This window comes from Miniopterus natalensis, chromosome X (genome assembly GCF_054644295.1).
Source record: "Miniopterus natalensis isolate mMinNat1 chromosome X, mMinNat1.hap1, whole genome shotgun sequence".
Taxonomy (NCBI): Eukaryota; Metazoa; Chordata; class Mammalia; order Chiroptera; family Miniopteridae; genus Miniopterus; species Miniopterus natalensis.
Genome location: NC_142103.1, coordinates 6,882,255 through 6,906,374, shown reverse-complemented (window position 1 = coordinate 6,906,374; position 24,120 = coordinate 6,882,255). Strand labels below are relative to the sequence as shown.

The 24,120-nt window shown below is 38.0% G+C and overlaps 1 protein-coding gene across 2 annotated transcripts in view; it reads left to right on the top strand.

The window, feature by feature from the left end:
* The first annotated feature begins 3,213 nt into the window (after positions 1-3,213).
* SLC9A6 (solute carrier family 9 member A6) overlaps positions 3,214-24,120 on the top strand; it is a 49,887-nt gene continuing 28,980 nt past the window's right edge. For both annotated transcript variants that reach the window (XM_016216548.2, XM_087813350.1), the window contains exons 1-7: positions 3,214-3,567; positions 12,183-12,382; positions 13,750-13,827; positions 14,106-14,182; positions 14,488-14,600; positions 17,068-17,173; positions 23,572-23,713. In XM_016216548.2, the coding sequence (XP_016072034.2) occupies positions 3,240-3,567; positions 12,183-12,382; positions 13,750-13,827; positions 14,106-14,182; positions 14,488-14,600; positions 17,068-17,173; positions 23,572-23,713 (1,044 nt within the window). In that variant the 5' untranslated portion in view covers positions 3,214-3,239. The remainder of the gene's footprint in view (positions 3,568-12,182; positions 12,383-13,749; positions 13,828-14,105; positions 14,183-14,487; positions 14,601-17,067; positions 17,174-23,571; positions 23,714-24,120) is intronic.

Below are 24,120 nucleotides of genomic sequence, written 5' to 3'. Positions count from 1 at the left end.
ACAGAACTAGAACAAAATAATCCAAAAATTTATATGGAACCACAAAAGACCCCAAATAGCCACTGCGACCTTAAAAAAGAAGAATAAAGTTGGAGGTATCGCCCTACCTGATATCAAACTATACTACAAGGCTGAAGTAATCAGAACAGCATGGTACTGGCATAAAAACATATACACCAATGGAACAGAATAGAGAGCCCAGAAATAAACCCAAGCCTATATGGTGAATTAATATTTGACAAAAGAGGTAAGACTATACAATGGGGTGAAGACAGTCTATTCAATAAATGGCGTTGGGAAAATTGGACAGATAAGAGCAAAAACAATGAAACTAGATCACCTTCTTACACCATATACAGGAATAAACTCAAAATGGATTCAGACTTAAATGTAAGACTCAAAACCATAAAACCAGAAGAAAACATAGGCATAAAATTTCAGACATTTCTCTTAGTAATATTTTTTTCTCATATATCTCCTCGGGCAAGGGAAACAAAAGAAAAAATAAACATATGGGACTACATCAAATTAAATTTATTTTTGCACAGCGAAGGAAACCATCAATAAAAGAAAAAGACAACTCACTGAATGGGAGATGATTTTTGCCAATGATACATCTGATAAGGGGTTAATGTCCAAAATTTATAAAGAACTCATACCTCTCAACACCAAAGAAACAAACAATCCAATTAAAAAGTGCACAAAGGGCCTGGCTAGGCATGGCTCAGCGGTTGAGCAATCGACCTAGGATCCAGGAGATCGAGGTTTGATTCCTGGTCACAGCACATGCCTGGGCTGCGGGCTCGATCCCCAATGACTCTCTCATCATTGATGTTTCTGTCTGTCTCTCTCTCCCCCTTCTTTCCTCTCCCTGAAGTCAATCAAGATATATTTTTAAAAAATAAATAAAAGTTGTATGACATTTATTTTTTAAAAAATGCACGAAGGACCTAAATTAGACAATTATCCAAAGAGGACATGCAGATGGGAAAAAGACATATGAAAAGATGCTCAACATCATTAATCATCAGAGAAATGCAAATTAAAATGCTGAGTGAAATAAGCCAGTCAGAGAAAGACAAATATCACATGATCTCATAAATGGAATCTAATGAACATAATAAACTGAGGAACAAAATAGATTCAGAAACATGGAGGCATGGAACAGACTGACATATCTCAGAGGGGAGGGGGATGGATATGGGAAAAGATTAACCAACTCATATACATATATACACAACCAATGGTCGCAGACAATAGTGTGGTGAAGGCCTGGGGTGGGGCAGGGCCTGGGAGGAGGGGGGTGAAGGGGGTGAAATTGGGGGACATCTGTGATACTGTCAACAATAAAATAAAATGAGATATCACCTCATACCTGCCAAAATGGCTATCATCAATAAATCAACAAACAACAAGTGTTTGTGAGAATGTGGAGAAAAGGGAACCCTTGTGCAATGTTGGTAGGTATGCATATTGGTGCAGCCACTTTGGAAAACAACATGGAGGTTTCTCCACAATTAAAAATGGAACTGCCTTATGACCCAGTGATTCCACTTCCAGGTATATATCCTAAGAAACCCAAAACACTTCTTTGAAAGACTATATGCACCCCTATGTTTATTGAAGCATTATTTACTATAGCCAAGCTATGGAAGCAACCAAGTGCCTACCCAATAGACCAGTGGATAAAAAAAGTGGTGGTATGGCCCAGCCAGGCATGGCTCAGCAGTTGAACATCAACCTAGGATCCAGGAGATTGTGATTTGATTCCCAGTCAGGGCACATGCTGGGGTTTGGGGCTCGATCCCCAGTTGGGGGCATGCAGGAGGCAGCCAATCAATGACGACTCTCTCATCATTGATGTTTCAACTCTCTCTCTCCCTCTCTCTGAAATCAATAAGGATATATATTTTTTAAAGTTGTGGTATTTATATACAGTGGAATATTATTCAGCCATAAAAAAGAATGAAATCTTTCCATTTGGGATAGCATGGATGGACATAGAAGGTATTATGCCAAGTGAAATAAGCCAGACAGTGAAAGACAAACACCATATGATTTCACTTATATGTGGAATCTAAAGAACAATATAAACAAACATACAAAACAGAAACAGAATCAAAGATACAGAGAACATACTAATGGTTGCCAGAAGGGAGCGAGGTTGGGGAACTGGGTGAAAAAGGTGAAGGGATTGAAAAGTTATGGTAGTTATGAAATCATCATGGGGATGTGAAGTACAGCATAGAAAATATAGTCAATAATATTTTAATAACTATGTATGGTGCCAAGTGGCTACTGGAAATGTTTTTGGGGCAACACTTTGCAAAGTATATGATTGCCTAACCACTATGCTGTACCCCTGAAAGTAATACAAAATAATATTGAATGTATACTATAATTGAAAAAATAAATAAATAAAATTTTAAAAAAGAGAACAGGAAAGAGGAGCAAGAGGAGAGGGAGGGACCAGGCCACAGCACAAAAGATTTCTTGGGAAAGGAAGGGGAGTGTTTGGAGAATGGGAAAATTTGAGCACACACCGAATGAATCTTTTTTGTGAGATTGATGAGTTTCTCTACATAGCTTCCCAATGTGAGAGATTAATTCTGTCAGGTGTTTACATGTAAAGAAAACCAAACATACATACACGCATAAGTCCTTTGAGTCCATTCTTTTACGGACTACTACAGTGTTGTTTTTTCCCAATGAGGACAGAACAAGGAGAATCCTATTTAAATTATAGAGATGCAGATTTAGGCCACTCCCATGGGGACAACTTCTTATCCTGTTAAGAGACACTGGGGGACAATACTGAGAGGGGTTATGAAAGATCAATTCCCCCGAGAGCTCTAAAGTAGGCCTAGCGCAATCTGCCGCTGCTTGGTTATGCTACGTCCAGGTTTCTTTTCCAGAAGGCGGTGGGCTAGATTCGACGGCCTTCATTCCCTCGCAGCGCCCTAGCTCGCGTGTTTGGTGCTGGGAGGAGCTGGTGCTGCGCGGGACCGAAGGGCGAAGGGACCCAGCGGAGCGCGCTGTAAGTATCGCCGGCCCTTTAAGAGCCGCTGGGTGGGGGGGTGGGGGGGGTGGCAGCTGCCGCGAAGCGCGCTGGGCGGGCTTCCTCGGGGCCCCGCCCCCTTCCCGTGAGCCCTAGGGGAGTGGTCGGACCGCGGGCGGCGACGGGGCCGAGGAGTCGGGCTAGGAGCAAGGCTAGGAGCGGGGCGGGGGCGGGGGGAATCATGGCTTCGCGCTGCTGGTCGCGGTCGACGCTCCGCCGCGGTGTTGGCTGCAACGTTCCCCGGGCCCACAGGCTCGCGCGGCCGTTCTGGCTGCTCCTCGCACTGGGCGTCTTTGGCTGGGCCGGGGCTTCGGACGGCAGTGGCGGAGCGACCAGAGCCATGGACGAGGAGATCGTGTCCGAGAAGCAGGCTGAGGAGAGCCACCGGCAGGACAGCGCCAATCTGCTCATCTTCATCTTGCTGCTCACCCTCACCATCCTCACCATCTGGCTCTTCAAGCACCGCCGGGCCCGCTTCCTGCACGAGACCGGCCTGGCTATGATTTATGGCAAGTGCCTCATCCCCACAGCCGCCCCTGGCGCTCCCCCTTCCTCTGCCCGCCGGCTGCTGGGTCTCCCCTCCTGACCCTCTGGGCCTACCCTGAGTTCTCCCTCTGAACCCTTCCATTTTTTGCCTCTCCCCCTCCCCCACCCCTGTCTCTCTCCCGCGCCCCCTTTTTTCAGCTATGCCCCCTGTTTCTCTGCCTCACCCCATTTCCTCCTCAGCCTCACAGTCCATTTCGCCGCCTCGCACCGCCCTTTCCTCTGCCTGTCCACACCTTTTCCCTCCGACCCCACCCCCTTTTTCTTCTGCACCCCCTGCCTTGCCGGCTCGGACCCCGGACTGAGGACTGGAAGGGAGTGGGTGCGGTGTCTCGGCTTTGGCTGGGGACTGGGGGAGGGGAAGACAGCGTAGCGATCCCTTTCTCTGGGGTGTCAATTGGTTTAGGGTCCATTGAAGCCGCAGCAGGATCTCCACTGCTCAGAACCTGGCGTTCTTTGGAGCCAGAGTCCACCTTTCTCCGTCACCCAGTTTTTGCTATGCCTTGTCCTTTCGTGGGGGAAAATGAAGACCTTACTCTCCTGTAGCCCAAGTAAACACCGGAACGAGAAAGAAGCTGAAGAAGGCTTAGGCATTGTTAATGACGTCGGGATGTATTGTACTATGTTTGTAAAATCTGATATGCATATACGGATGGTTGACCCTTTCCATTCGAGCATACCGAGGAGAGGACGAGGAAGAGTTAAAGATCTGCCAGCAGTGTGTTGTACTCTAATGATAGGGACGGTGCAGCCAGACAGTAATTAGGAACGTCACATATAGGCAGTATGACTTGCTGGTGGCATAAGGTTATTGACAGATCATTGAGTAAATGGCTTCAGCTCTTGTGTCGTGGTGTGCTTTTCCTTGAGGATATTAATTTATTTTTATTCTTTTGGTCCTGAGGGGAGATGGGCAAATCAAACCAGGGGCTGAGAGGCATTTTGGCCTGTGCTGGGGTCTCGTGAGAGGAAAAGATGCATATTGCTGACTGTCTTAAGCTAAGATGCCAGTGAGGGTGTGTGTGGCTGAAGAGATTCTGGAGGACAAACAATTCTTTCTGTGTTGTGACGATTGTCTTCATTTAGAACAGGCTTAAACTGATGAGCTTGTTGAGCTTTGTTTCTCAGACTTGCATATACGTAGAAGAAGCCTTGGCACAAAAAGACATTTCCCCACACACACACCCACACACCCTTTCCCAGTAAATACAGACTTCTGGATTGTGCATCTCAAGGGTAGTAAGGAAAGGTAGTTGTGTGCATCAAGAAAATGCATGAACTCAGGCTTATTTTTATTTGTAAGGTAATACAATTCTAAGCCTGTGTGCAAAATATCTCTGCTTCCTAGGATTCTTAATTTTTAGACATCTTAGATGGTTTTCGTATTTCATGTATTTTTTTGCATTTTATTTGTAGCATCCCTTAAGCTAAATTGGCTGGATAAGCTATGTGTATCTCTATATAATTTCTCTGGAAAACAGTGTGTGCTTTATGTAGTATCTTCAACAAACATTTGCTAATCAGCCTGTGTTTTATGCACAGAAAATACAAAAAATAGAAGATCCCTGCCTCCAAGGAGCTTATCCTTCTTGGGTAGATGGGTCATATAAAGGAAATAATTATATTTTAAATTCAGTTAAATGTCAAATGAGTATTACGGTGTTAAAATAAGAAACTCATCACAGAAACCTGTTTCTTATAGAGAGAGAGTATGACATAGTGGTTAAAGGTGCAGAGGTCTGTAAATTTTTTTCTGTAAAGGGCCACATAGTAAGTATTTTCAACTCTGTAGGTCACATAGGTCTCTGTGTCTCTGTTGGATTTTCTTCATTTTATTGTTGTTTTTTACAAACCTTTAAGAATATGAAAATGAGCCATATAATAACAGACTGGCACTATAATTTGCCAACCCCTGGGTTCCTGTCCCACTGTTCCAATAGTTCTGTGTGATCTTAGGCAAGTCCCTTACCCTCTTACACTGTCACCTATAAATTGGAAACAATGATAGTAGGATTAATGTGAGGAAGAAATGTTTTTAGCTTGTGCCTGACTCCTAAGTAAGTATTCAATAAATGATAGCTGTGATACTATTATTATTGATGGTATAACTTCATTTTCTCAGGTTAGACTCAGAACAGTTCTTTTAATTGCTCAGTCTTGTAAGTTAAGAGGTGAGCAGTATTTTTTAAAAAATCAAACAGAGACTTAGAATTGACCAGAACATATTTGCTCTTTGGTAGTTGATACCATTAACTTCATCTACTTCTTGGGCTGAAGTAGAAAAGTAGGATTACTAATTGCATTTGCTGGTGTTCCTAAGCTAATAAAAATAATGCAGCACCTTAGTGATAGTATTTTGTGAAGGAAAAACAAGGGTATCTCTTGTGGAATATAAAGTGGAAGAGTGGTTGATTTGCCACAACTTGGAGTTCTTTAGCCTGTTTCATTTTTTTAGTATGGTCTGTGGGGATTGTGGATGAATAGCCCCCTAACTCCCAAGTCCAGTTTGAGAATAGATGGGATTGAGTCAAAGTAGTTTCAGTGCCATGGAAATTGACATTTTCTAATCCTAATTACTGTCTGCCATTTACCTTTTCTTGCTACTCTTATGCCATCCTGGCTATTATGGTAATATGTGATTTTAAGACCTCTAATTTTCAACTTGTCTTCCAGGTGAAAAGGCTTCTTACTCTGGGAATGTCCAGACCTCTAAGATCCAGTCCACTGATGATTTTATATCTTTGATGTCCATTTAGCTACCTACATCATGGGGAAATGCTTTTTAAAATAAGCCTCTCCTTTATCTTTCTGAGAAGCAAGATTTAAAAATTATTAAATTGTCAATGTGGTCAGTTTCTACAATGTCAAAGCACCCAAGTGTTTTGTTCACTGGGTTAGTTTGCTTAAGAAGCTTAAAAGTGAGTTGCTGGGCCTGGGTGGGCGTGGCTCAGTGGTTGAGCATCGACCTAGGATCCAGGAGATTGAGGTTCGTATTCCCAGTCAGGGCACATGCCCGGGTTGCGGGCTCCATCCCTGGTCCGGGGCGTGCAGGAGGCAGCCAATCAGTGTCGATTCTCTCATCATTGATGTTTCTCTGCCTCTCTCCCCTTCTCCCTTCCTCTCTGAAATCAATAAAGATTTTTTTTTTTTTTTTAAAAAGTGAGTCGCCGGTAGTAAAAATTGTCAGGGTAGTCAATTAAGTCTGAAAAGTGATCACTCACTGCAGTGTGCTTACAGATGGTATAAAAAGCAAGATAGGGGTGAAATATTTGTTTTGCCTTAAACTTACAGCAACTAGAGTCCTATGTGATTCATTAATAAATATTAAGTGCCTTTGATGTGTGAACTATGGGAAATACAGATGTGAGTCATCATCCCTGCCCACAAAACACTTACAATCTAGTGACTCAATAGGTAATGTTTATTGAGCAGTGTGCAATGTATTAGACACTACTAGGCACTCTATAGTATCCCATCGTTTAAACCTCATAACAACCCTGTGATGTAGATACTATTATCTTCTCTATTTTACAAATGAGGAAATTGGGGGACAGAAAGGATATATGACCTGCCCAAAGTCAAGTAACTTGTAAGTATTGAACCAAGATTCAAACCCCATCAGTCTGGCTCAAAAGCCTCATTCTCTTAGCCCTTAGCCACATTGCCTCATGTTAAAACAATAAAACTTACCTGTGAAGACAAAACAGGCTAGTATTATGATCAACTATGTTTAATAAAACTGAGGTTCCCTGAGAGGTTATTTACCCTAAGGTTGTGCACAGACTAGAACTTGATGGAGTCAGAATTCCTCTATCTATCTGATTCCAAACTTATGCTTTTGCTCCTGCACCATACTTCATTAAATTTCATGAGATAACATATATAGGGAGATATTACTGAAATTCGAATAGGTTTTGGAGGTGGATTGTGATGGAGGGCTTTGCGAGAATGGAGATCTAAACCACTGGAGAAGTAGTTCTGACATGAGAGCGAGGAGATTAGAAAATCATAGCATCTTTGGAAAGAGAAAACCCAGATTTCAATTCTTTGTCACTTAATGCCAAATAATTTTGGGCAAGTCATTTATCCCCATTTTATAGAAGAAATAATGATGGAGAGACTCATAATAGTGTCTATTTCATAAGGTTATGAGGATCAAACGATATATGCAGTGACAGTTTGGATAGGATTGACTTAAGGTCCCAGGTGAAAGGATTCTCTTAGAAAAGAGGTTGATCTTTCCAGAGAGGGAAGTGCAAGATTAATGAGCTCATATTGAGATGGAAAGGCTTGGAATTGAGGCAGCTTGTATCAAATGGCCTCCTGCTTCTCAGAAACAGGCAGTGAGATTGAGGACTTGAGAAGGAAGATAAAGGTTGGAGGATCTGTAGGACACAGATAGATGAATAAAAACATGTAAAACTGGCCAGAGGTAAAGAAAAAGCCTTGACTTTTTTGCCTATCTTGAAGTTCAGTGATCTTTTAAGATAGAATCTAAGCATTCTTCATGAAGTAGATAAATATTATACACACACATATATAAGTATATACATAATACACATATCCTTTTTAATATGTGGAAATTTTATCAGTTTTGACCACATTTAACACCCCAGTGATATCCCTTGCATACTTTTAACTCAGAGGCTTGTAGTGTGATAAGCTGGAAGAATGGGCTGAAATCTATTGGAAAACCAATAGTGGGGCCTTTGGGTGGTACTGGGCTCTTTAACCCTGGGAGGGTTTCTAGCATAAGAGCGTCAGGAATGTGTAAGAGGAGTGGGACCTCTATGTTTTGTGGAATATATCTCTTTGAAGTTGTATTCTTTATGGTCTGTTAGTGCTCATTTTAAATTTCATGATATCAATAATTTTTGTGCCTCTGCCTGTGTAGGAGGCTAGAGGTTTCTGACTTGTCCCATTAACAAAGTACTCTTTTTCTGTAGGTTCTCTTTACTGAGAATTGCTTTAACTCCATGATTGAGACTTGACCTTTCACAGAACCCAAATTAACTTGATCTGTCAACTTTATTCAAAGAAATTTCCATTTTTCAGATGCCTGATGCTGTACAAAAAGGATCTTGATTTTTTCCAACCTAAGTAATTATTCTCCTTGTTGGTGTTTTAACTGCCAAGGTGTATGTCTCAAATTTTTCCAAGTGCTGAGCCTTCCTCAAGGCTCCCAGTGACATTTCAGCATTGGGTACTTTTTCTTACAGAATCAGGCTTGGGGACATGGAAAGAATTTATGCTGCTGTTATTAGTGTTTGTAGTAGCGTAACTGTGATTTCTGCACATATATAAAGGGACAACTTTAAGCCTCTTAATTAAGAGCTCTTGTGAGGTAGTAGAGGAAAGAGCTATTACTATATCATATAGACAGAATTGACTGTGGATCTATAGCCTTTTCTCTCCCAAGTTATATTTATCAAACACTGGGGATACCCAGTTTTCACTTTTTAATTTTGTTTTTTGTAGGTTAGATATTTTCAAGGGGTATCATTCATTTATTTTAAATCTGAACCTTTGTTAAAATCTTTTTTAAGCCCTGCCAGAGTGGCTCAGTTGGTGGTTCTGTGCACTGAAAGGTTGCTGGTTCCTTTCTATTCCTGGCCAGGGTGCACACCTGGGTTGCAGGTTGACTCCCTGGTTGGGTGCGTACAGAAAGCAGCCAATTGATGTTTCTCTCTCTCCCTTCTTCTCTCTAAGCATGTCCTCAGGTGAGGATTTTAAAATAAAGCTGATGCCATTGTACTGTTCACCATTTAATCATTGCTTCTCACTTTAAAAAAAAATGAGTGGCTATAAGTTGACTAGAAGGATCCCTCATCCCCAGTCCCTTCACCCTTCCTGACTAACTACTGCTCTTATACCTCCTATTTCTGTTTCATCACTTCCCATGCTGGTCTGGCTTTTGCCCTGACTACTCCACTGAAATGGCTCTTACCGGGGTCACCTATGACCTCCTTGTTGCCAACCCCAATGGACTCTTTAATGCTTGTCTTTCTTGACTTTGCTGCAGCATTTGCAGTTTTCTCACTTCTCTTTTCTTCCTACTCCTATGGCTTTCCCTTCTTTTTTTTTTCTTTCTTTTTTTTAAAAAAATATATCTTTATTGATTTCAGAGAGAGGAAAGGAGAGGGAGAGAGAGACAGAAACATCAATGATGAGAGAGTCATTGGAAATCGAGCCTGCAGCCCAGGCATGTGCCCTGACCGAGAACCGAACCTTGATCTCCTGGACCCTAGGTCAACGCTCAACCACTGAGCTATGCCCAGCCGGGCTGGCTTTCCCTTCTTATATCCTTTCATCAGCTCCTCCTCCTCTACCAGCCCTTTAATGTTGGCTATTAAATCTTGAGATAAAACCCCAGGCCTATATCCATAGCCCTCTTCCCATTTTATTTGCTCCCCAGGTAATTTCATCTGCACCTGATTCTATCATCTTATGACTGCCAAGTGTGCATCTCCAGTTAAGACACCCCTCCCCTTTCCTTGAGCTCCAGATCCCACATACTCAACTGTGCATGTGTCACAGGTACATCAAACTTAGCATGTCCAATACTCAACTCTGCATTTCCCCCTGCAAATCTGTTGCCTGTCTCACTGAATGGCCCTGCTATCCACCTGGTTGCTCAGGCCAGCTTACCCACCTAGTTGCCAGGTCAGTTTAGGCTGCTCTGTGTTTCATCTTCCTTCCTCCTAGTCTACTTAGTTACCAAATCCTTTTGAAAGATAATAGCTTCTAAAAATCTCCCTGTGCTGACTCTCTTATATTAGACCCTAAACTCAGTGCCTGAATGACTTCAGTGGCCTTCTAGCTGACATTTTTGACCCTCTGTAGTCTATACCAGTCTTTCTAAAATAGAAATCTGATGTCAAGCCCCTGCTTATAACCCTTCCATGACTTCCTTTTGCTTCTAGGATAAAGTCTAAACTCCCTTTTTTTAACATGCAGTGTCTTTTATGATTCACCTCCTGCTGATCTTTAGCACCTCAACTCTTGTCACTTTATATTCCAGCCATAGTGAACTGCATGTGATGCACTAAATGATCTATATTCTCTAACTCTTCCTTGACTGGATATGTACTACTATTCCACCTACCTGGAACACCTTTCTTTGACTTTGTTGCCTGCTTAGGTGACACCTCTGGAAAGACTTTCCTAATGTCTCACTCCCTCACGCTTAGTTAGGTACCTCTTTTCTGTTTTTATAATGCCTGTATACATATATATTATGTTGTTATTGTTTATTAAGTCTGTTTTTGCTAACTAGACTGAGAGCTACTTGGAGGAAAGATCTTATTTTCATCTCTGAACCCTGGGTGCCTACTTAGGCTAGTACTCCATTCACGTACTGTATTAAAAGAATGGCTGGCTGGTTAGAGTGAAATGAGATAAGAAGGTAAAATGTACCTAATAGGGGTATATTGTGCATCTTGGAGTTAAAAGAAAGTTCCAGAAGTTTAATTTGCAGTTGAGGTATATCTATATAGTGGAATATTATTTGACCATAAAAGGGAATTAAGTTCTGATTCATGATACAACATAGATAAACTTTGAAAACATTATGCTAAGTGAAAGAAGTCAGACAAAAGGTCACATATTGTAGGATTCTATTTATATGAAATGTTCAAAATAGGCAAATCAGTATATAGAGAAAATAGATTAGTGGTTGCCAGGGGCTGGGAGTTGGGGTAAAGGAAATGGAGAGTGACTGCTAATAGGTATGGGATTTCTTTTTGGAGCAATGAAAATGTTTTTGAATTAGATGGTAGTGATCAATATACAACTTTGTGAATATACTAAAAGCCACCAAATTGTACAGTTTAAAAGGGTAAACTTTATGGTTTGTGAATTATAGCTCAATAAAGCTGTTATTAAACAGTTTGGTCAATATAGGTTTGTCGTACCTAGAACATTGTGCATATTTGAGTATCAATATGATGATCCAGGTAAAATTCTAGCAATATGTTGATATCATAGTGCCAGATTCAGGACTTCTATTCCATGTTTTGATTTTGAAGCATATATTTTAAAGTTAAAGTCCGACCTTTTAATAGTAGGAGAACTCAATCAATCTACAAATATTATTGACTTCCTAATTTGTTAAGTGTGTATTATTTGGCCAGCCACATGTTTTAGGAGTAACTTGAGATGTGTGTGTATTTAACAGTCTTGTGAATTGATGGTAAACACATTTCTAACATGATTTCACTGTCAGGTTGTGATACCTTGGAGCATATTCTGGGTACAGATGATTTGAAGGTATTTTCTCATTTTGTTACCTTCCTAATCACTTATTCATATCTTGATCTAGAAATGCAATGATATGTGCTGTTACCCTAGGGAATGTTTTTGCCTCCTGTCTCACTGGGTTATATGAATATTGGGCTCTTAGATTTGCGAATTTAGTAATACTTTAAAATATAATTGCATTCGGTCTAAAAATTGGTTCTGAACCACAGGGGACTATCATAAAAGATTTTCTGTTTTGTATTCAAAAATGTGTGTAGAGTATAAAACAAGTAGTCTCTGTCTGAAAGAAGAGCTAATATTTTTTTTTAATTTTTATTTCCAGGTCTTTTAGTGGGCCTTGTGCTTCGATATGGAATTCATGTTCCAAGTGATGTAAATAATGTGACCCTGAGCTGTGAAGTGCAGTCAAGCCCAACTACCTTATTGGTAAATGTTAGTGGAAAATTTTATGAGTATATGCTGAAAGGAGAAATTAGTTCACATGAACTCAATAACATTCAAGATAATGACATGCTTAGAAAGGTAAGTTCTTAATTAAAGGGAATTTTTTATTTTTTAAAAAGTGTGTAACTAGGAGCAAAGTGATTCAGGAGAAAAATAAATAATGAATTTTTTAATGATATTTAAAATAATTAGTCTTTTAAAATGGAGTAAAACCTCAAGGAATGTAATGTAATGCAGAGTAATAAACATGTCTGTACATTTCATTTTCTGATTGAGGCTAAGTACTATCACCCTTTTTGTTTCACTCTGATGTTTGCAGTTGTAATAAATGGTGACCAATATTGAGTTAAGCAGAATTTTTAACTGTTTCTTTCAATTTGCAGATGGATCTTAGAGTTTATAGTACTGTAGCACATTGAGTTGACAATACATAAATTATTCTATTAAGATCTCTTTGAATTCTTTCCTGCCTTGATGGTATTCTATACTGAGGACAATTTAATCTTTCTTTGATTCATAATCTGGCACAACTTCAGGGGCTTCGGTCTGAGTGTCAGTTATTATACCATGCTGTGTATAAAGCTTTATGTAGGAAGTTGGGTTGCAGTCTAACTGGCTCCCAGACATTCTTGAAGCTGCTTTCTCCTATTACCCTCATAGTCTCTATTCCTGAAGCTTCTCAGGGTCTCTTTGTTTCTACCCACTCTTGGCCATTTGCCTCCATTGCTGTCTTCTACATCGGCAGGACTTGGCTTTCATAACTACTTGAGTGTGCTCCTGAGCATCTCGAATGCTTTTAAAAATTTTATATGAACTTCAGGTTTATTTTGCAGCAAGAGTTCTTTCCATCTGTGGAAAATTCCAGTTCCTTAAAAGTTCTAGTAAATGAACTTGTAGCATGGATATGTGTGTAGATGCTTTGTGTTTATGTCAAATCCTACTAGAGCCTTATGAACAGAAGGGGGCATCTGTATTATTCTAGGGAATAAATATTAAAAGAAATGGACTGTCAGGACTAGAAATGAGTTGTACAGAAACTTTTTACTATAATATTATGTTATATACCTTTAGCTATTACCTAGGCAAGAAGAAGTCTGTTTCCTCTTGCCAAACATAATGCTGTACCCCCATATTTTATGTTGCCAGTTTGGGGTGTCATTTGAAGCAAAGGTATTTCATGCTTTCTCCTATTTGTAAGGTTTTTAATATAGTAATTTAACACATTTTCCACATATCTGGCTTAACTGGTTGTTCCAAACCTATGTCCTTGTCATTTGGTTGAGAAGTGAAACAGCATATATCCTATATGAAATATTTTTCAGTTACCACAGTAAGACTCTTGCCTTTCACCAGTTTTACATTTCTTTTTTTCCTTTTGATACTATGATAATATAATATGAAGTCTTCTAAGGGAATTCATCTAAAAGAGCTCTTTATTTTAACAGGTTACTTTTGATCCGGAAGTATTTTTCAACATATTACTTCCTCCTATCATATTTTATGCAGGATATAGTCTGAAAAGAGTAAGTGCTTTTGTATTTCATATACTTTGAACAACCTTAAACTCTGTGGGCTTTGTCATCTTCGACTCCTCAGAAAGAGTTTTTTACAGGTTTCCCTCCCTTCTCTTCTCTGTCTCCTTTATAAATGCTGAAATTTATGCCTCTACAAAAGTGATTTCTCTTATTTCCTTTCATGAATAATACACTTAATATTAGCACAACACACTAGAATAGAAAAGCTTTTCTTTTTCAAATAATTGGTGAGTATTCTAACATAGTGTAACCTTTTCTTTTGTCAGAGACATTTCTTTCGAAACCTTGGGTCTATTCTAGCGTATGCTTTTCTTGGAACAGCGATTTCTTGTTTTGTAATTGGGTAAGTACTTGAAGCTTAAAACACTTTTTAGCTTTCAAATTATAATTTAAAAATAACTCATATTTGATTCATGCAGTATTGTATTCCTGAATGTGTCTAAGGACTTTTTCAGTAAAATGCATTCACATAGATAAGTCATTTCAGTTTTCCTTAAGGCCAGGGTATTACCATATTTAAATGACATGAATTAAATTTGGGATTAGTCAAAAAGCATTACAGTAGACTCATCTTCTTATTCTTAACTATATACTAATTTCTTTAATGTTGATTTTTTTTTCTAAAGTAGAAATATGTTTATCGAACAGGTCAATAATGTATGGCTGTGTAACACTGATGAAAGTAACTGGACAACTTGCAGGAGATTTTTACTTTACAGATTGCCTGCTGTTCGGTGCTATTGTGTCAGCAACTGATCCAGGTATGTTTTACATGAGACGTGCTTAAGTACTTAAGGAATAGTGTTTTGCTGGCAAAGCATATGTGGATAATTCTTCCTTTGAGGTGCAGAATTCATGATTGGGTACTTCCCATAGTACTGTACTTTCCAATTGTGGAGGAAAAACGGAAATTCATGGGTCCTTTTGGCTTAAGCACACATTTTTGTCTTTTACTTTATTACATTTGCCTGTTAGTGTTCCACAATCTGATGCTGTTTAGACACAGGCTATAAGATATGTTTTTCAGAATTCTAGGTTGGTCTCTATTACTAGTGATTAGGTATGGGAGATGAACTAGATTAATTAAAATGGGTAATAATTATGTACTTTCTTTCAAGCTTCTAGAAGAGCAGTTCCCTAAAAACCTTCTCTTTACATTCAGCTATCTGCATGTAGGAGTAAGAAAATATGTTTTTAAATGATTGTTAGAAGGCAGTTGTGCTACTACGAGTGTGATTTTGGGTCATTGGTGGGCTTTACTGTACATTAAAGGATTGTTTTTATAAAGTTTGCCTTATAACTATAAAATAATTTTGATATTAGAACAGCTGAAGAATGAATTTAGTTGTACTGACTTAGGTCGTAGTTTTCTGAATATAGTATTGGTGGGCTTAACAGCTACAAATTAGGCAGAGAGTCTGTAGGCTGAAGAAGTAGAGATAAGAACATAGGTTGCATTAAAAAATATATGTTTTTATTGATTTTAAAGAGAGGAAGGGAGAGAAGGAGAGAAAGAGAGAGAGAGGAACATCAATGAGAGGGAATTGAGCCTATAACCTGGGCATGTGCCCTGACTGGGAATCAAACTGGTGACCTCTTGGAGCATGGAAGGATGCTCAGCCAACTAAGCCACACTGGCCAGGGCTAGGTTGCATTTTTTGAACTAAGGATGCAAGTTTTCTTTTACTAGACTTTAGGACCTAAGTAGAGGTTTGTTCTGTTATACGTTTTGACCTTGAACGTTAATCACCTATTGCCATCCAGAACAATTAAAGATAGGATCCTGAGGTTATCTCTGAATTTCTGTGTTAACTCTGATAACAGGGAATTATAGGAAGTAGGAAAATATGTTTTACACTCTATAAGAGATTATTTTAAAAGATACGACATTTTAGAGATATACTGCATAGTTTAGCATTTTTATTTTTTATTTTCTTTTTATTTATTTATTATTCAAAATAGTACAGATATCCCTTTCTCTCCCCATTGACCCATTCCTAGTTTAGCATTTTTAAAACTAAAAGTCAAATCGCTTCCTTAACTTCCATTACCAGTGTGAAGATGGATGGTTTTTGCAAGGAGCCAGTGGTCTCTGTTTTCTGTGTCCTTACTGGAAGGAAGGTCCTCAACTTTTTAAAGCCTCTGAGAAATTTAAGTCAATAGGACTGGCTGCATTGCTTCAGCCTTCTGGTTTTGTTTTGGTAGGAGTATTGCCTGAATGGCCCAAGCAAAAATCTTTTGCTTAAGTAAAGTTGGGTAGTTATATTTATTCTGAATTATAAAGGCATATGCCCTGTAATAATTCTTTTATTTTGCAATTGTTCACTAGATAGAAGGTTCTCTTTTTAAAATTCTGAATCATTGCTCCTGTCCTCCTTCTTGCCTTCCCTTAGTAAGCTTTGGTATCAGTATATTCCAGATGAAATTCTTTGCAAAAGAAACTATATCTTTTAAATGTAACTTTCCTGGTTTGTTTTGTTTTGTTTGGTTTCGGTTGGCATTTGAAGAGGCTCTCCCATCTTCGGTTATAACAATCTTTCATGTCGGCTTGGGTTTATTTAGTGAGTGAGCTGTATGTGACTCAGCAATTAAAGTTATAACGCAACTTCAGTCTCATCAGATTTTCTAAGAATTCTCATATCAAAGAAGGTATTTTTTTCTTCTCAAGCTGTAATAGCATGATAGTTGGCTTCTTATTAAGTTAAATATAGCAGCTGTAATTCTGGTCAGAGAGCAAATTTGTGTTTTCATTTCCTACTGTCTTTGCTAACCCAGTGTGCTTGAAATTTGCAAGTCAAATAGAAGTGACTTGTAAGGCTCCAAGGAAAAAATAAAGTTTGCAGCAGGAAATGCTTTTCATAATATTCTTCTGCAAAGATTAATGATCACCTGGTCTATAAGGAATTCTGAATACATTCCTTATGGAAAAGAAATGTACAAGACATGATTATTAGCATTTGCACGAAGAATGTAGGCCAACTAAGTCTTCCAGGATTATTTTCAGCTGTTTGTAAGAAAGAGAAAGGAGATATTGCAGGTACACATTTAGGGAAAAGAAAAATATTGACATAAAATTACTGAATCTTTAATATGGTAAGAGAATGTTTATTAAGATTGAATTGTAAGACAAAGAAATGAATTTCTAAATAACAATTATAATCACCTATGGAGGGGAATACGTTATAGCTGTAATGTCTAAATATTCCTTTGACTCTTTCTACTTGCTAGTGACTGTTCTTGCCATATTCCACGAGCTTCAAGTTGATGTTGAACTTTATGCACTTCTTTTTGGTGAAAGCGTCCTCAATGATGCCGTTGCCATAGTGCTGTCTTCGTAAGTGTTTGTTTTCTTTTTATATACTGTATATTGAACATTAGGGTACTAGGAGCCAAGAGTCACTTGTTGAATGAAGTGCATTATGAATGGAAATATTCCTTGAAAAATGCATATTTATAGATAACACAGAAAATGCAGAGACGCAAAAGGAAGAAAATAAAAATGTACCCCAATACCTAAAGTCAATTACTGTAAACGTTTTAGGACATTTCCTTTTATTCTTTTCTCTACGCATGATATTTTTACATAGTTGTGATTGTAGTATATGTATAATTTTATATCGCTTCATCATTATAATATGAAAATTTTATTTTTTAAATTAAAGTAAACTTTTGAGATAGGTAATGTATTCACATGATTCAAAAATCAAAACTATATAGAAAGGTAAATGTTGAAAAGTCAGATTCTTCCTCTTGTTCTCACCCACCTGGCCCCCGAGTCCCTTATAGGTTACCATTTTCATTTCTTGTGTATCCCAATATTTCTTTATTCAAATGCAAGCACACATATGAATAAGTATTCTTATTTGCCTCTTATTATTTTAAAAGTAGCATGCTATATATGTTCTATACCTAGCTTCCTCTTATATAACTGTACCCTGGAAATCTTTCCATATCAAAACAGAGAGTTTTCTCATTCTTTGTTTTTAGCTACATAGTGTTCTATGTACTATACTGTGAACTCAACTATAGTTTATTTATTTATTTAAAGTTTTTTTTAAAAAAAATATTTATTGATTTCAGAGAGAAGAAGGGAGAGGGAGAGAGAGATAGAAACATTAATAATGAGAGAGTCATTGGTTGAGCCTGCAACCCGGGCATGTGCCCCGACCGGGAATGGAACCCTGATCGCCTGGATCCTAGGTCGAGGCTCAACCGCTGAGCCACGCCCGGCCGGGCCAACTATAGTTTATTTAATCAGTCTCCTACAGTTGGAGACATAAAGTGTTTTCAAATCCTTTGCTATCCCAAATAATGCTGCAGTGATTAAACTTGAACTTAACTCTTTTATACGTGCATAGGTGTATTGGTAGGATGAATTTTTGGAAGTAAGATTAGTGAGCTAAAGGGTAAATACATTTGTAATTTTGTTAGACATTGCTAAATTGACCACCAAAGGGATTACGCCATTTTGCACTTCAAACACTAAATTATGGGACTGCCTATTTCCTCGTAGTTTCACCAGCAGACTATTCATAAGACTTTGGTATTTTTGCTAATTTGATGATTGAGAAATTTCTCATTGTAGTTTACTTTGTATTTCTCTTATTTAATATAATCATTTCAGAAACATTTTTTTAATTTTTAGAAGTGTTAATACTCTTTTTTTAAAGACAGTTATTAAAGTGAGCAGTATTTGAATCTAATTATAGAAATTACTGAACATTTTATTAGAAGGTGTTTGCAGGTGAAAGAAGGGGTCTCAACCTCTGAGGAGTTCAATCCTGCCAACCCACTCCTACTAAGCAAATATGTAACCCTGTAGATACTTGTCTGTACTCTGTACCAGAACTTTCTATGAGAGAAAAGTAAAAGCCCACATTTTCTCTTTATTTTTATTTCTCGCCTTAATTTACACTTTATTAACTACAAAAGAGTAATCAGTCACTGACTCTGGTTTACATACCTTGAGTGGCCCCATTGCCTTACTGCAAAGTGGAAAATTATCCTTTCTGCAAGGTAACACTAATCCCTTAAATGTTGTGTATAAAGATATGCAAAAGATCAAATCCTTTCTGGTGAATGTGATGTATGTAAATTCCATTCCTCTGCCATATTTATTGCCAGACTTTTTTTTTTTCCAGCTGTCTACAGCTAATGTAAATTTCATTTAAGAAATAAAGCCTAAAGGCTAGAACTAATATTGATGCAGAATGTATGTACCTTCAGTGACAATACGTGCAAAGTAAAAGTTTTATGTTATTTCAAGGGAGAAGGAAATGGATGGTGTGGTTATAACTTAGGTATTATAAAAATTAATGAAGCTCCTAAGATTATTGAAGCTTTCAGCATGTGGGAGCCTGTGCAATCACCAGGTGAAAAGAATAAGAAGCAGCAGTTACTTTCAGCATCGGTTCCCCAGCTTAGAACGTTACTCTGCTACTAAGTCATCTTACTGATAAGCGTTCCTTCCCTATTGCCTGTTGGATGAAGAGTCAAAAAAATCTCTCTTCTGGTCTCTATCTTAAGTTGATATGCCCTGTGCCTTAGTTTTTCCATTAGTAAAGTAACTTACTTCCTGCAAATTTGAGAAAGAATAGTTGAATAGTGTTAAAGGAAAAATACCTCACAAGGGCCATAATCCTCTTTCTATTGTAGTCTTTCTTAAACAGGTTCTGGGAGAGAATATAAGCCTTACAGAGAATGATTTGAGTGATTCTTTTCTCAGTCCTCCTAAGGATGGTACATAGCTAGTACTATTCTAGATTCATAGATTCATAGAAGATAATTAACTCATTACATAGTCTGGTGGAATTCTGGTGGAGGACTGTATATCTGGAGAATATCATATCAGGGAAATGGAGAGCTGTGTAGGTGTCTTAATGGAGGTGAGCAAATGAGTTTCTGCCCAAAACCCTAAGAGAAACCAGTTGTATTGCTGGCTGTGAGAGGTAACTAGCTGGAGTACTCAGTGATATGTCTATTACCATCTTTCATTTGATTTTTAAAGTATGTTAGATAGAAGCCTATTTGTGTTGAGTTCTGTTAGTGTGATGATTTTTTAATGTATATATTCTATAAAGCAGCCTTGCATAAAGTGGGGAACCCCTTTCTGAAGGACTTCTGTTTGACAGTGAGCAGGTTAACACAACCCTTCTTGAAATGTATGTTGGAAGTTGTTTTTGTTTGTTTCTTGACCTGTAAGATTAGCAGTACTTTTTTTTGGTTAATATTAATACTTTTAATCTGGTGAGGTGAGGGTGGAGTGAAACTGGTTCCCCCATACATTGCTGTCTGAGGTAGATCTATATGTACTTATATAGTCTAGGATATATAGCCAGTTAAAGATAAAGTCTAAGTTGCAGAGTATTCTATTAAATAGATATATCATTATCAGTCTGGAGACCTAAATTCATACTAGTTTAAAATATGTATTAGGGTCATTTACATTTTATAAAAGAGAAATTATAGTGAGTAAACAAATATGACAGGCAAACTGTTTAACTTTTCTAATTATCAGAGATATACATGTTAAAATATGTGGCCATTTTAATCTATTCAGTTAACAAGAAAAAACTGTTAATGAAAGTAGTTACTGCTGTTAATGGTCTAGTGCAATCATTCTTAACTGGGAGCAATTTTGTACCCCACCCCTCCAGGGGATATTTGGCAATGTTTGGGAACTTTTTAGATGTCATGAATGGGAGGAGGTTGCTACTGGCATCTAGTGAGTAGAGGCCAGGGGTACTGCTAAATATCCTTCACTACACAGGACAGCACCCACCATCCAACAAATAATTATCTGGCCCCAAATATCAATAATGCTAGATTGAGAAACCCTGGTGTCGTAAAACTAGATCACGCGTACATTGGTGTTAACATTGACATTGGTATCACCTACTCCTTTGTATTTTATCTTTTGTCATTGTTTATAATAACAAAATTAATACATTTGTAACAAAGATTCAAAGCATTTGACTTAGAAGGTAGAAAATTTCTGAAATTCCAGCTCTTAGAAATAATCACTATTAAGTTTTTCATCCAGATTTTTTTTTCCATTAGGATATTAACATACATATAAATATCTTAATCATTTTTAAACAAAAAAGATATAATACTATACATATTTTCTGTAACTAGCTTTTTTCACTTGTACATTGTACTATATTAATACCTCTATTATGCCATTGTAAGGATGCAGTACAAATTTATCTCTCCAATCTCCTGTTAACATTTGGCATTTTGTATTATTGTATTATTGTGAACAGTACTGCAACAAACATATAGAAGTAGAATTTCTAGGCCAGTGGATAGGATCACTAAAAATTTGAGAGATAGAGCCATATTTCCCTCCAAAAATGTAATACAGGTCTATTTGAAAGCACTTATGCAGCATATAAAAAGAGCTATAGGTGTAGTAGTAATACTCTATTTCTAGGAATGTAGCACAAGGATATAGTCCAAGATTTTTTAAAAATATGTTCTTTTACACTTATTAATAGAAACAAAAAGATTAGACACAACTTTTAAATATGTAACAGTGAGGAAATGGTTAAATAAATTATGTCATTTACATTTGGGCCATTTTGAAGTCTTAAAAACCAAGGTTAGAGAGACTATAATAATTCTTATGCCACTGTCAGTTAAAGAAGCAGAATTTAAAACCATATGTTCACTGTGATTACAACTAAACATGAAACAGCATGCATGTTACAAAAAGGTGGAAGATATAGATGGAAAATAAGATAGATCTGTCAGGGTAGTGGAGTGGTGGAGTGATTCCCCCTCTCCAATTGTACATTGTATTATTTTCAGAATTTAAAAAAAAAAGTATTCATAAAAATGTCACTGCCTCAAGACAGAATGTTGATTGATGTAGAAAACACGAATTAGGATTTCAATCCAGAGGCCAGTGTTTGACTGAAAAAGAAAATAAACCTCTCACTTGTTCTCAACCCACCATGCTTTTCATGTGTTCTCATGCATTTTAGTGATTAAAGCACAAAATAATGAGTAATGTGAATCTTGAATGTACAGGAACTAACCCAGGGAAGGCAGCCTCAGGAGGCATGGCGTTAGATATTTGTCCCAGCCAGCATTTTGAAAACTATCACCAGGGACAAAGGAGGTTGTAGCAATATCCTTTCTTTTCTCCAGCCAGCTGCTATATTTTCATGTTATAATGTGATCAGATCTCATTTATGGTGGTGGGGCCATTTATGTGTAGGTAAGAAAATGTGGCATTGAAGACCATTTTGTATTTCTTGAAGCAATACCAAATCTACTGGTCCCAAAATGATCTGGTCACTTTGAACATTTAAACACAAATGTTAAATATTTTCATTTGAGATTGTCTCAGAAATTTCTTGGTGCCATTACCAGAAATTGATGTTAGTGCTATACTTAAATAAAATAGGTAAAATTAGGAAATTTTAGTTTGGTCTTAGTTTTTGTTTTTTTTTTTAGCTTAAATGGTGAGCTATGGAAAAAACTTGGCGTGCATGGTACAGCAAGCCCATTTTGTAGCCTTAAATCAGAAAAAAACATCACAGTAACCGCAGGGAGAATTCATTATATTCTTAGGAACATGGCTTTTTCCTCCTTCTTTTCTTTGACAGACTTGTACGATGTCTTTGAGTCTGGATCTTTATAAGAATACTGGTTCCTTAATTTACTGGGATAAGAACTGATTTAGTAATGGTGGGCACTCTTGCCAGAGAGCTGCTGGCAACAGTGATTTTCTCAGCCATTTCTTTTTCCTGGGGTGACCATTTTAAAAGCATTTTAGACCAGGCTTGGACTGTGAGTTCAAGATGAAGAGTGTCTCCTGTAATTGCCTCTCTTGGCTGCTTACAGAGCGACTTTCTTTCAGATATTTGAGGTGGAGGATCCAGCTGGGTATGCTAAAAGTACTGTTGAGTGGATCCTAATTCCTTGGAAGGCTTTTCAAGCCCTTTTTCTTGTAAAAGTCCATTTCATTGAGTGAATAGATATTAGGCATTGGGCCCATTCTGGTATTCTAAAAGTTGAAAGGCTACTTCAGTCATCATTTTTTCCCATAGGAATAACAAAATGTGACTGGGTCGAGTATTATTTCTCTGCTGGAAATAAGTGTACTTTTTCATTGGTTTGTTCACATTAGTATGTTAGGGCTTTCAGTCACTCAGTATTAGTAAGTCTTAAACAAAGTCACAAAAGAATAGTACTGCACAATATCGGAAGGCCGGAGGAAAAGGCTCGGCACAATTTTCATACAGAGGGCCTTAAAATCTTCTACCTCCTGTAATTGTCATTTAAATAAAAGCTGAGTTTTTCGTTAGCTTGAGCCACTGCAGTGTTTTGTTAACCTTTTGACCTTACTTTGACAATTTGAATCCAAAGTTGTTGTGGGTTTTTTAAAAATATATCTTTATTGATTTCAGAGAGAGGAAAGGAGAGGGAGAGAGAGAGATAGAAACATCAACGACGAGAGAATCATTGATCGAGCCTGCAACCCGGGCAGGTGCCCTGACCGGGAATCGAACCCCGATCGCCTGGATCCTAGGTGGACGCTCAACCGCTGAGCCACGCCCGGCCGGGCTTGAATCCAAAGTTTTGGGTTTTCCCCCCCTCTTTGATTTCATCTTTTAATCTCTACACTAGATAATGTTTTTATTTATTCATGTAATTGTGTTTAGATAATATTTTTTAAAGTAAAAGTTGCTTCTAGAAGTAAGAACAATCTGTCCTTTATAGCTCAATAGTGGCATACCAGCCAGCTGGAGACAACAGCCACACCTTCGATGTCACAGCCATGTTCAAGTCTATTGGGATTTTCCTTGGGATCTTCAGTGGATCTTTTGCGATGGGTGCTGCTACTGGAGTGGTGACAGCTTTAATATCCTTTTATTATTTTTATCTTTTTTTTTTAACCCAACAATGGAATTGAATGCTGTGTTCTGTGGTCTCTACTACTTCCATAATTGGCATTATGTTATAACTATTAGCCTTATAACCAAGCACTTGGTTTGAAAACATGAGGCAGTCATCTTGATCAATAAATAAAAAAATATTTGGTTTTTGTAGGGCTTCCTGCCCTCAAACTTGCACTACAAAAGTTTAATTAGGCACAGTGAGCCTTTGGGGTAAATTTTAGGGTTGTAGACTGAATTGATATAAAGGTAGATATATTCCAAAGAGCCTCTGGGGGTTCTGTGTTGCTGTTCAGCCTGGCTGTCTTTTGCTCTTTGTTTCAAAGGAAAATTAGGAAACCTATAATCATGGTGCCAACTGAACAAGATGGTT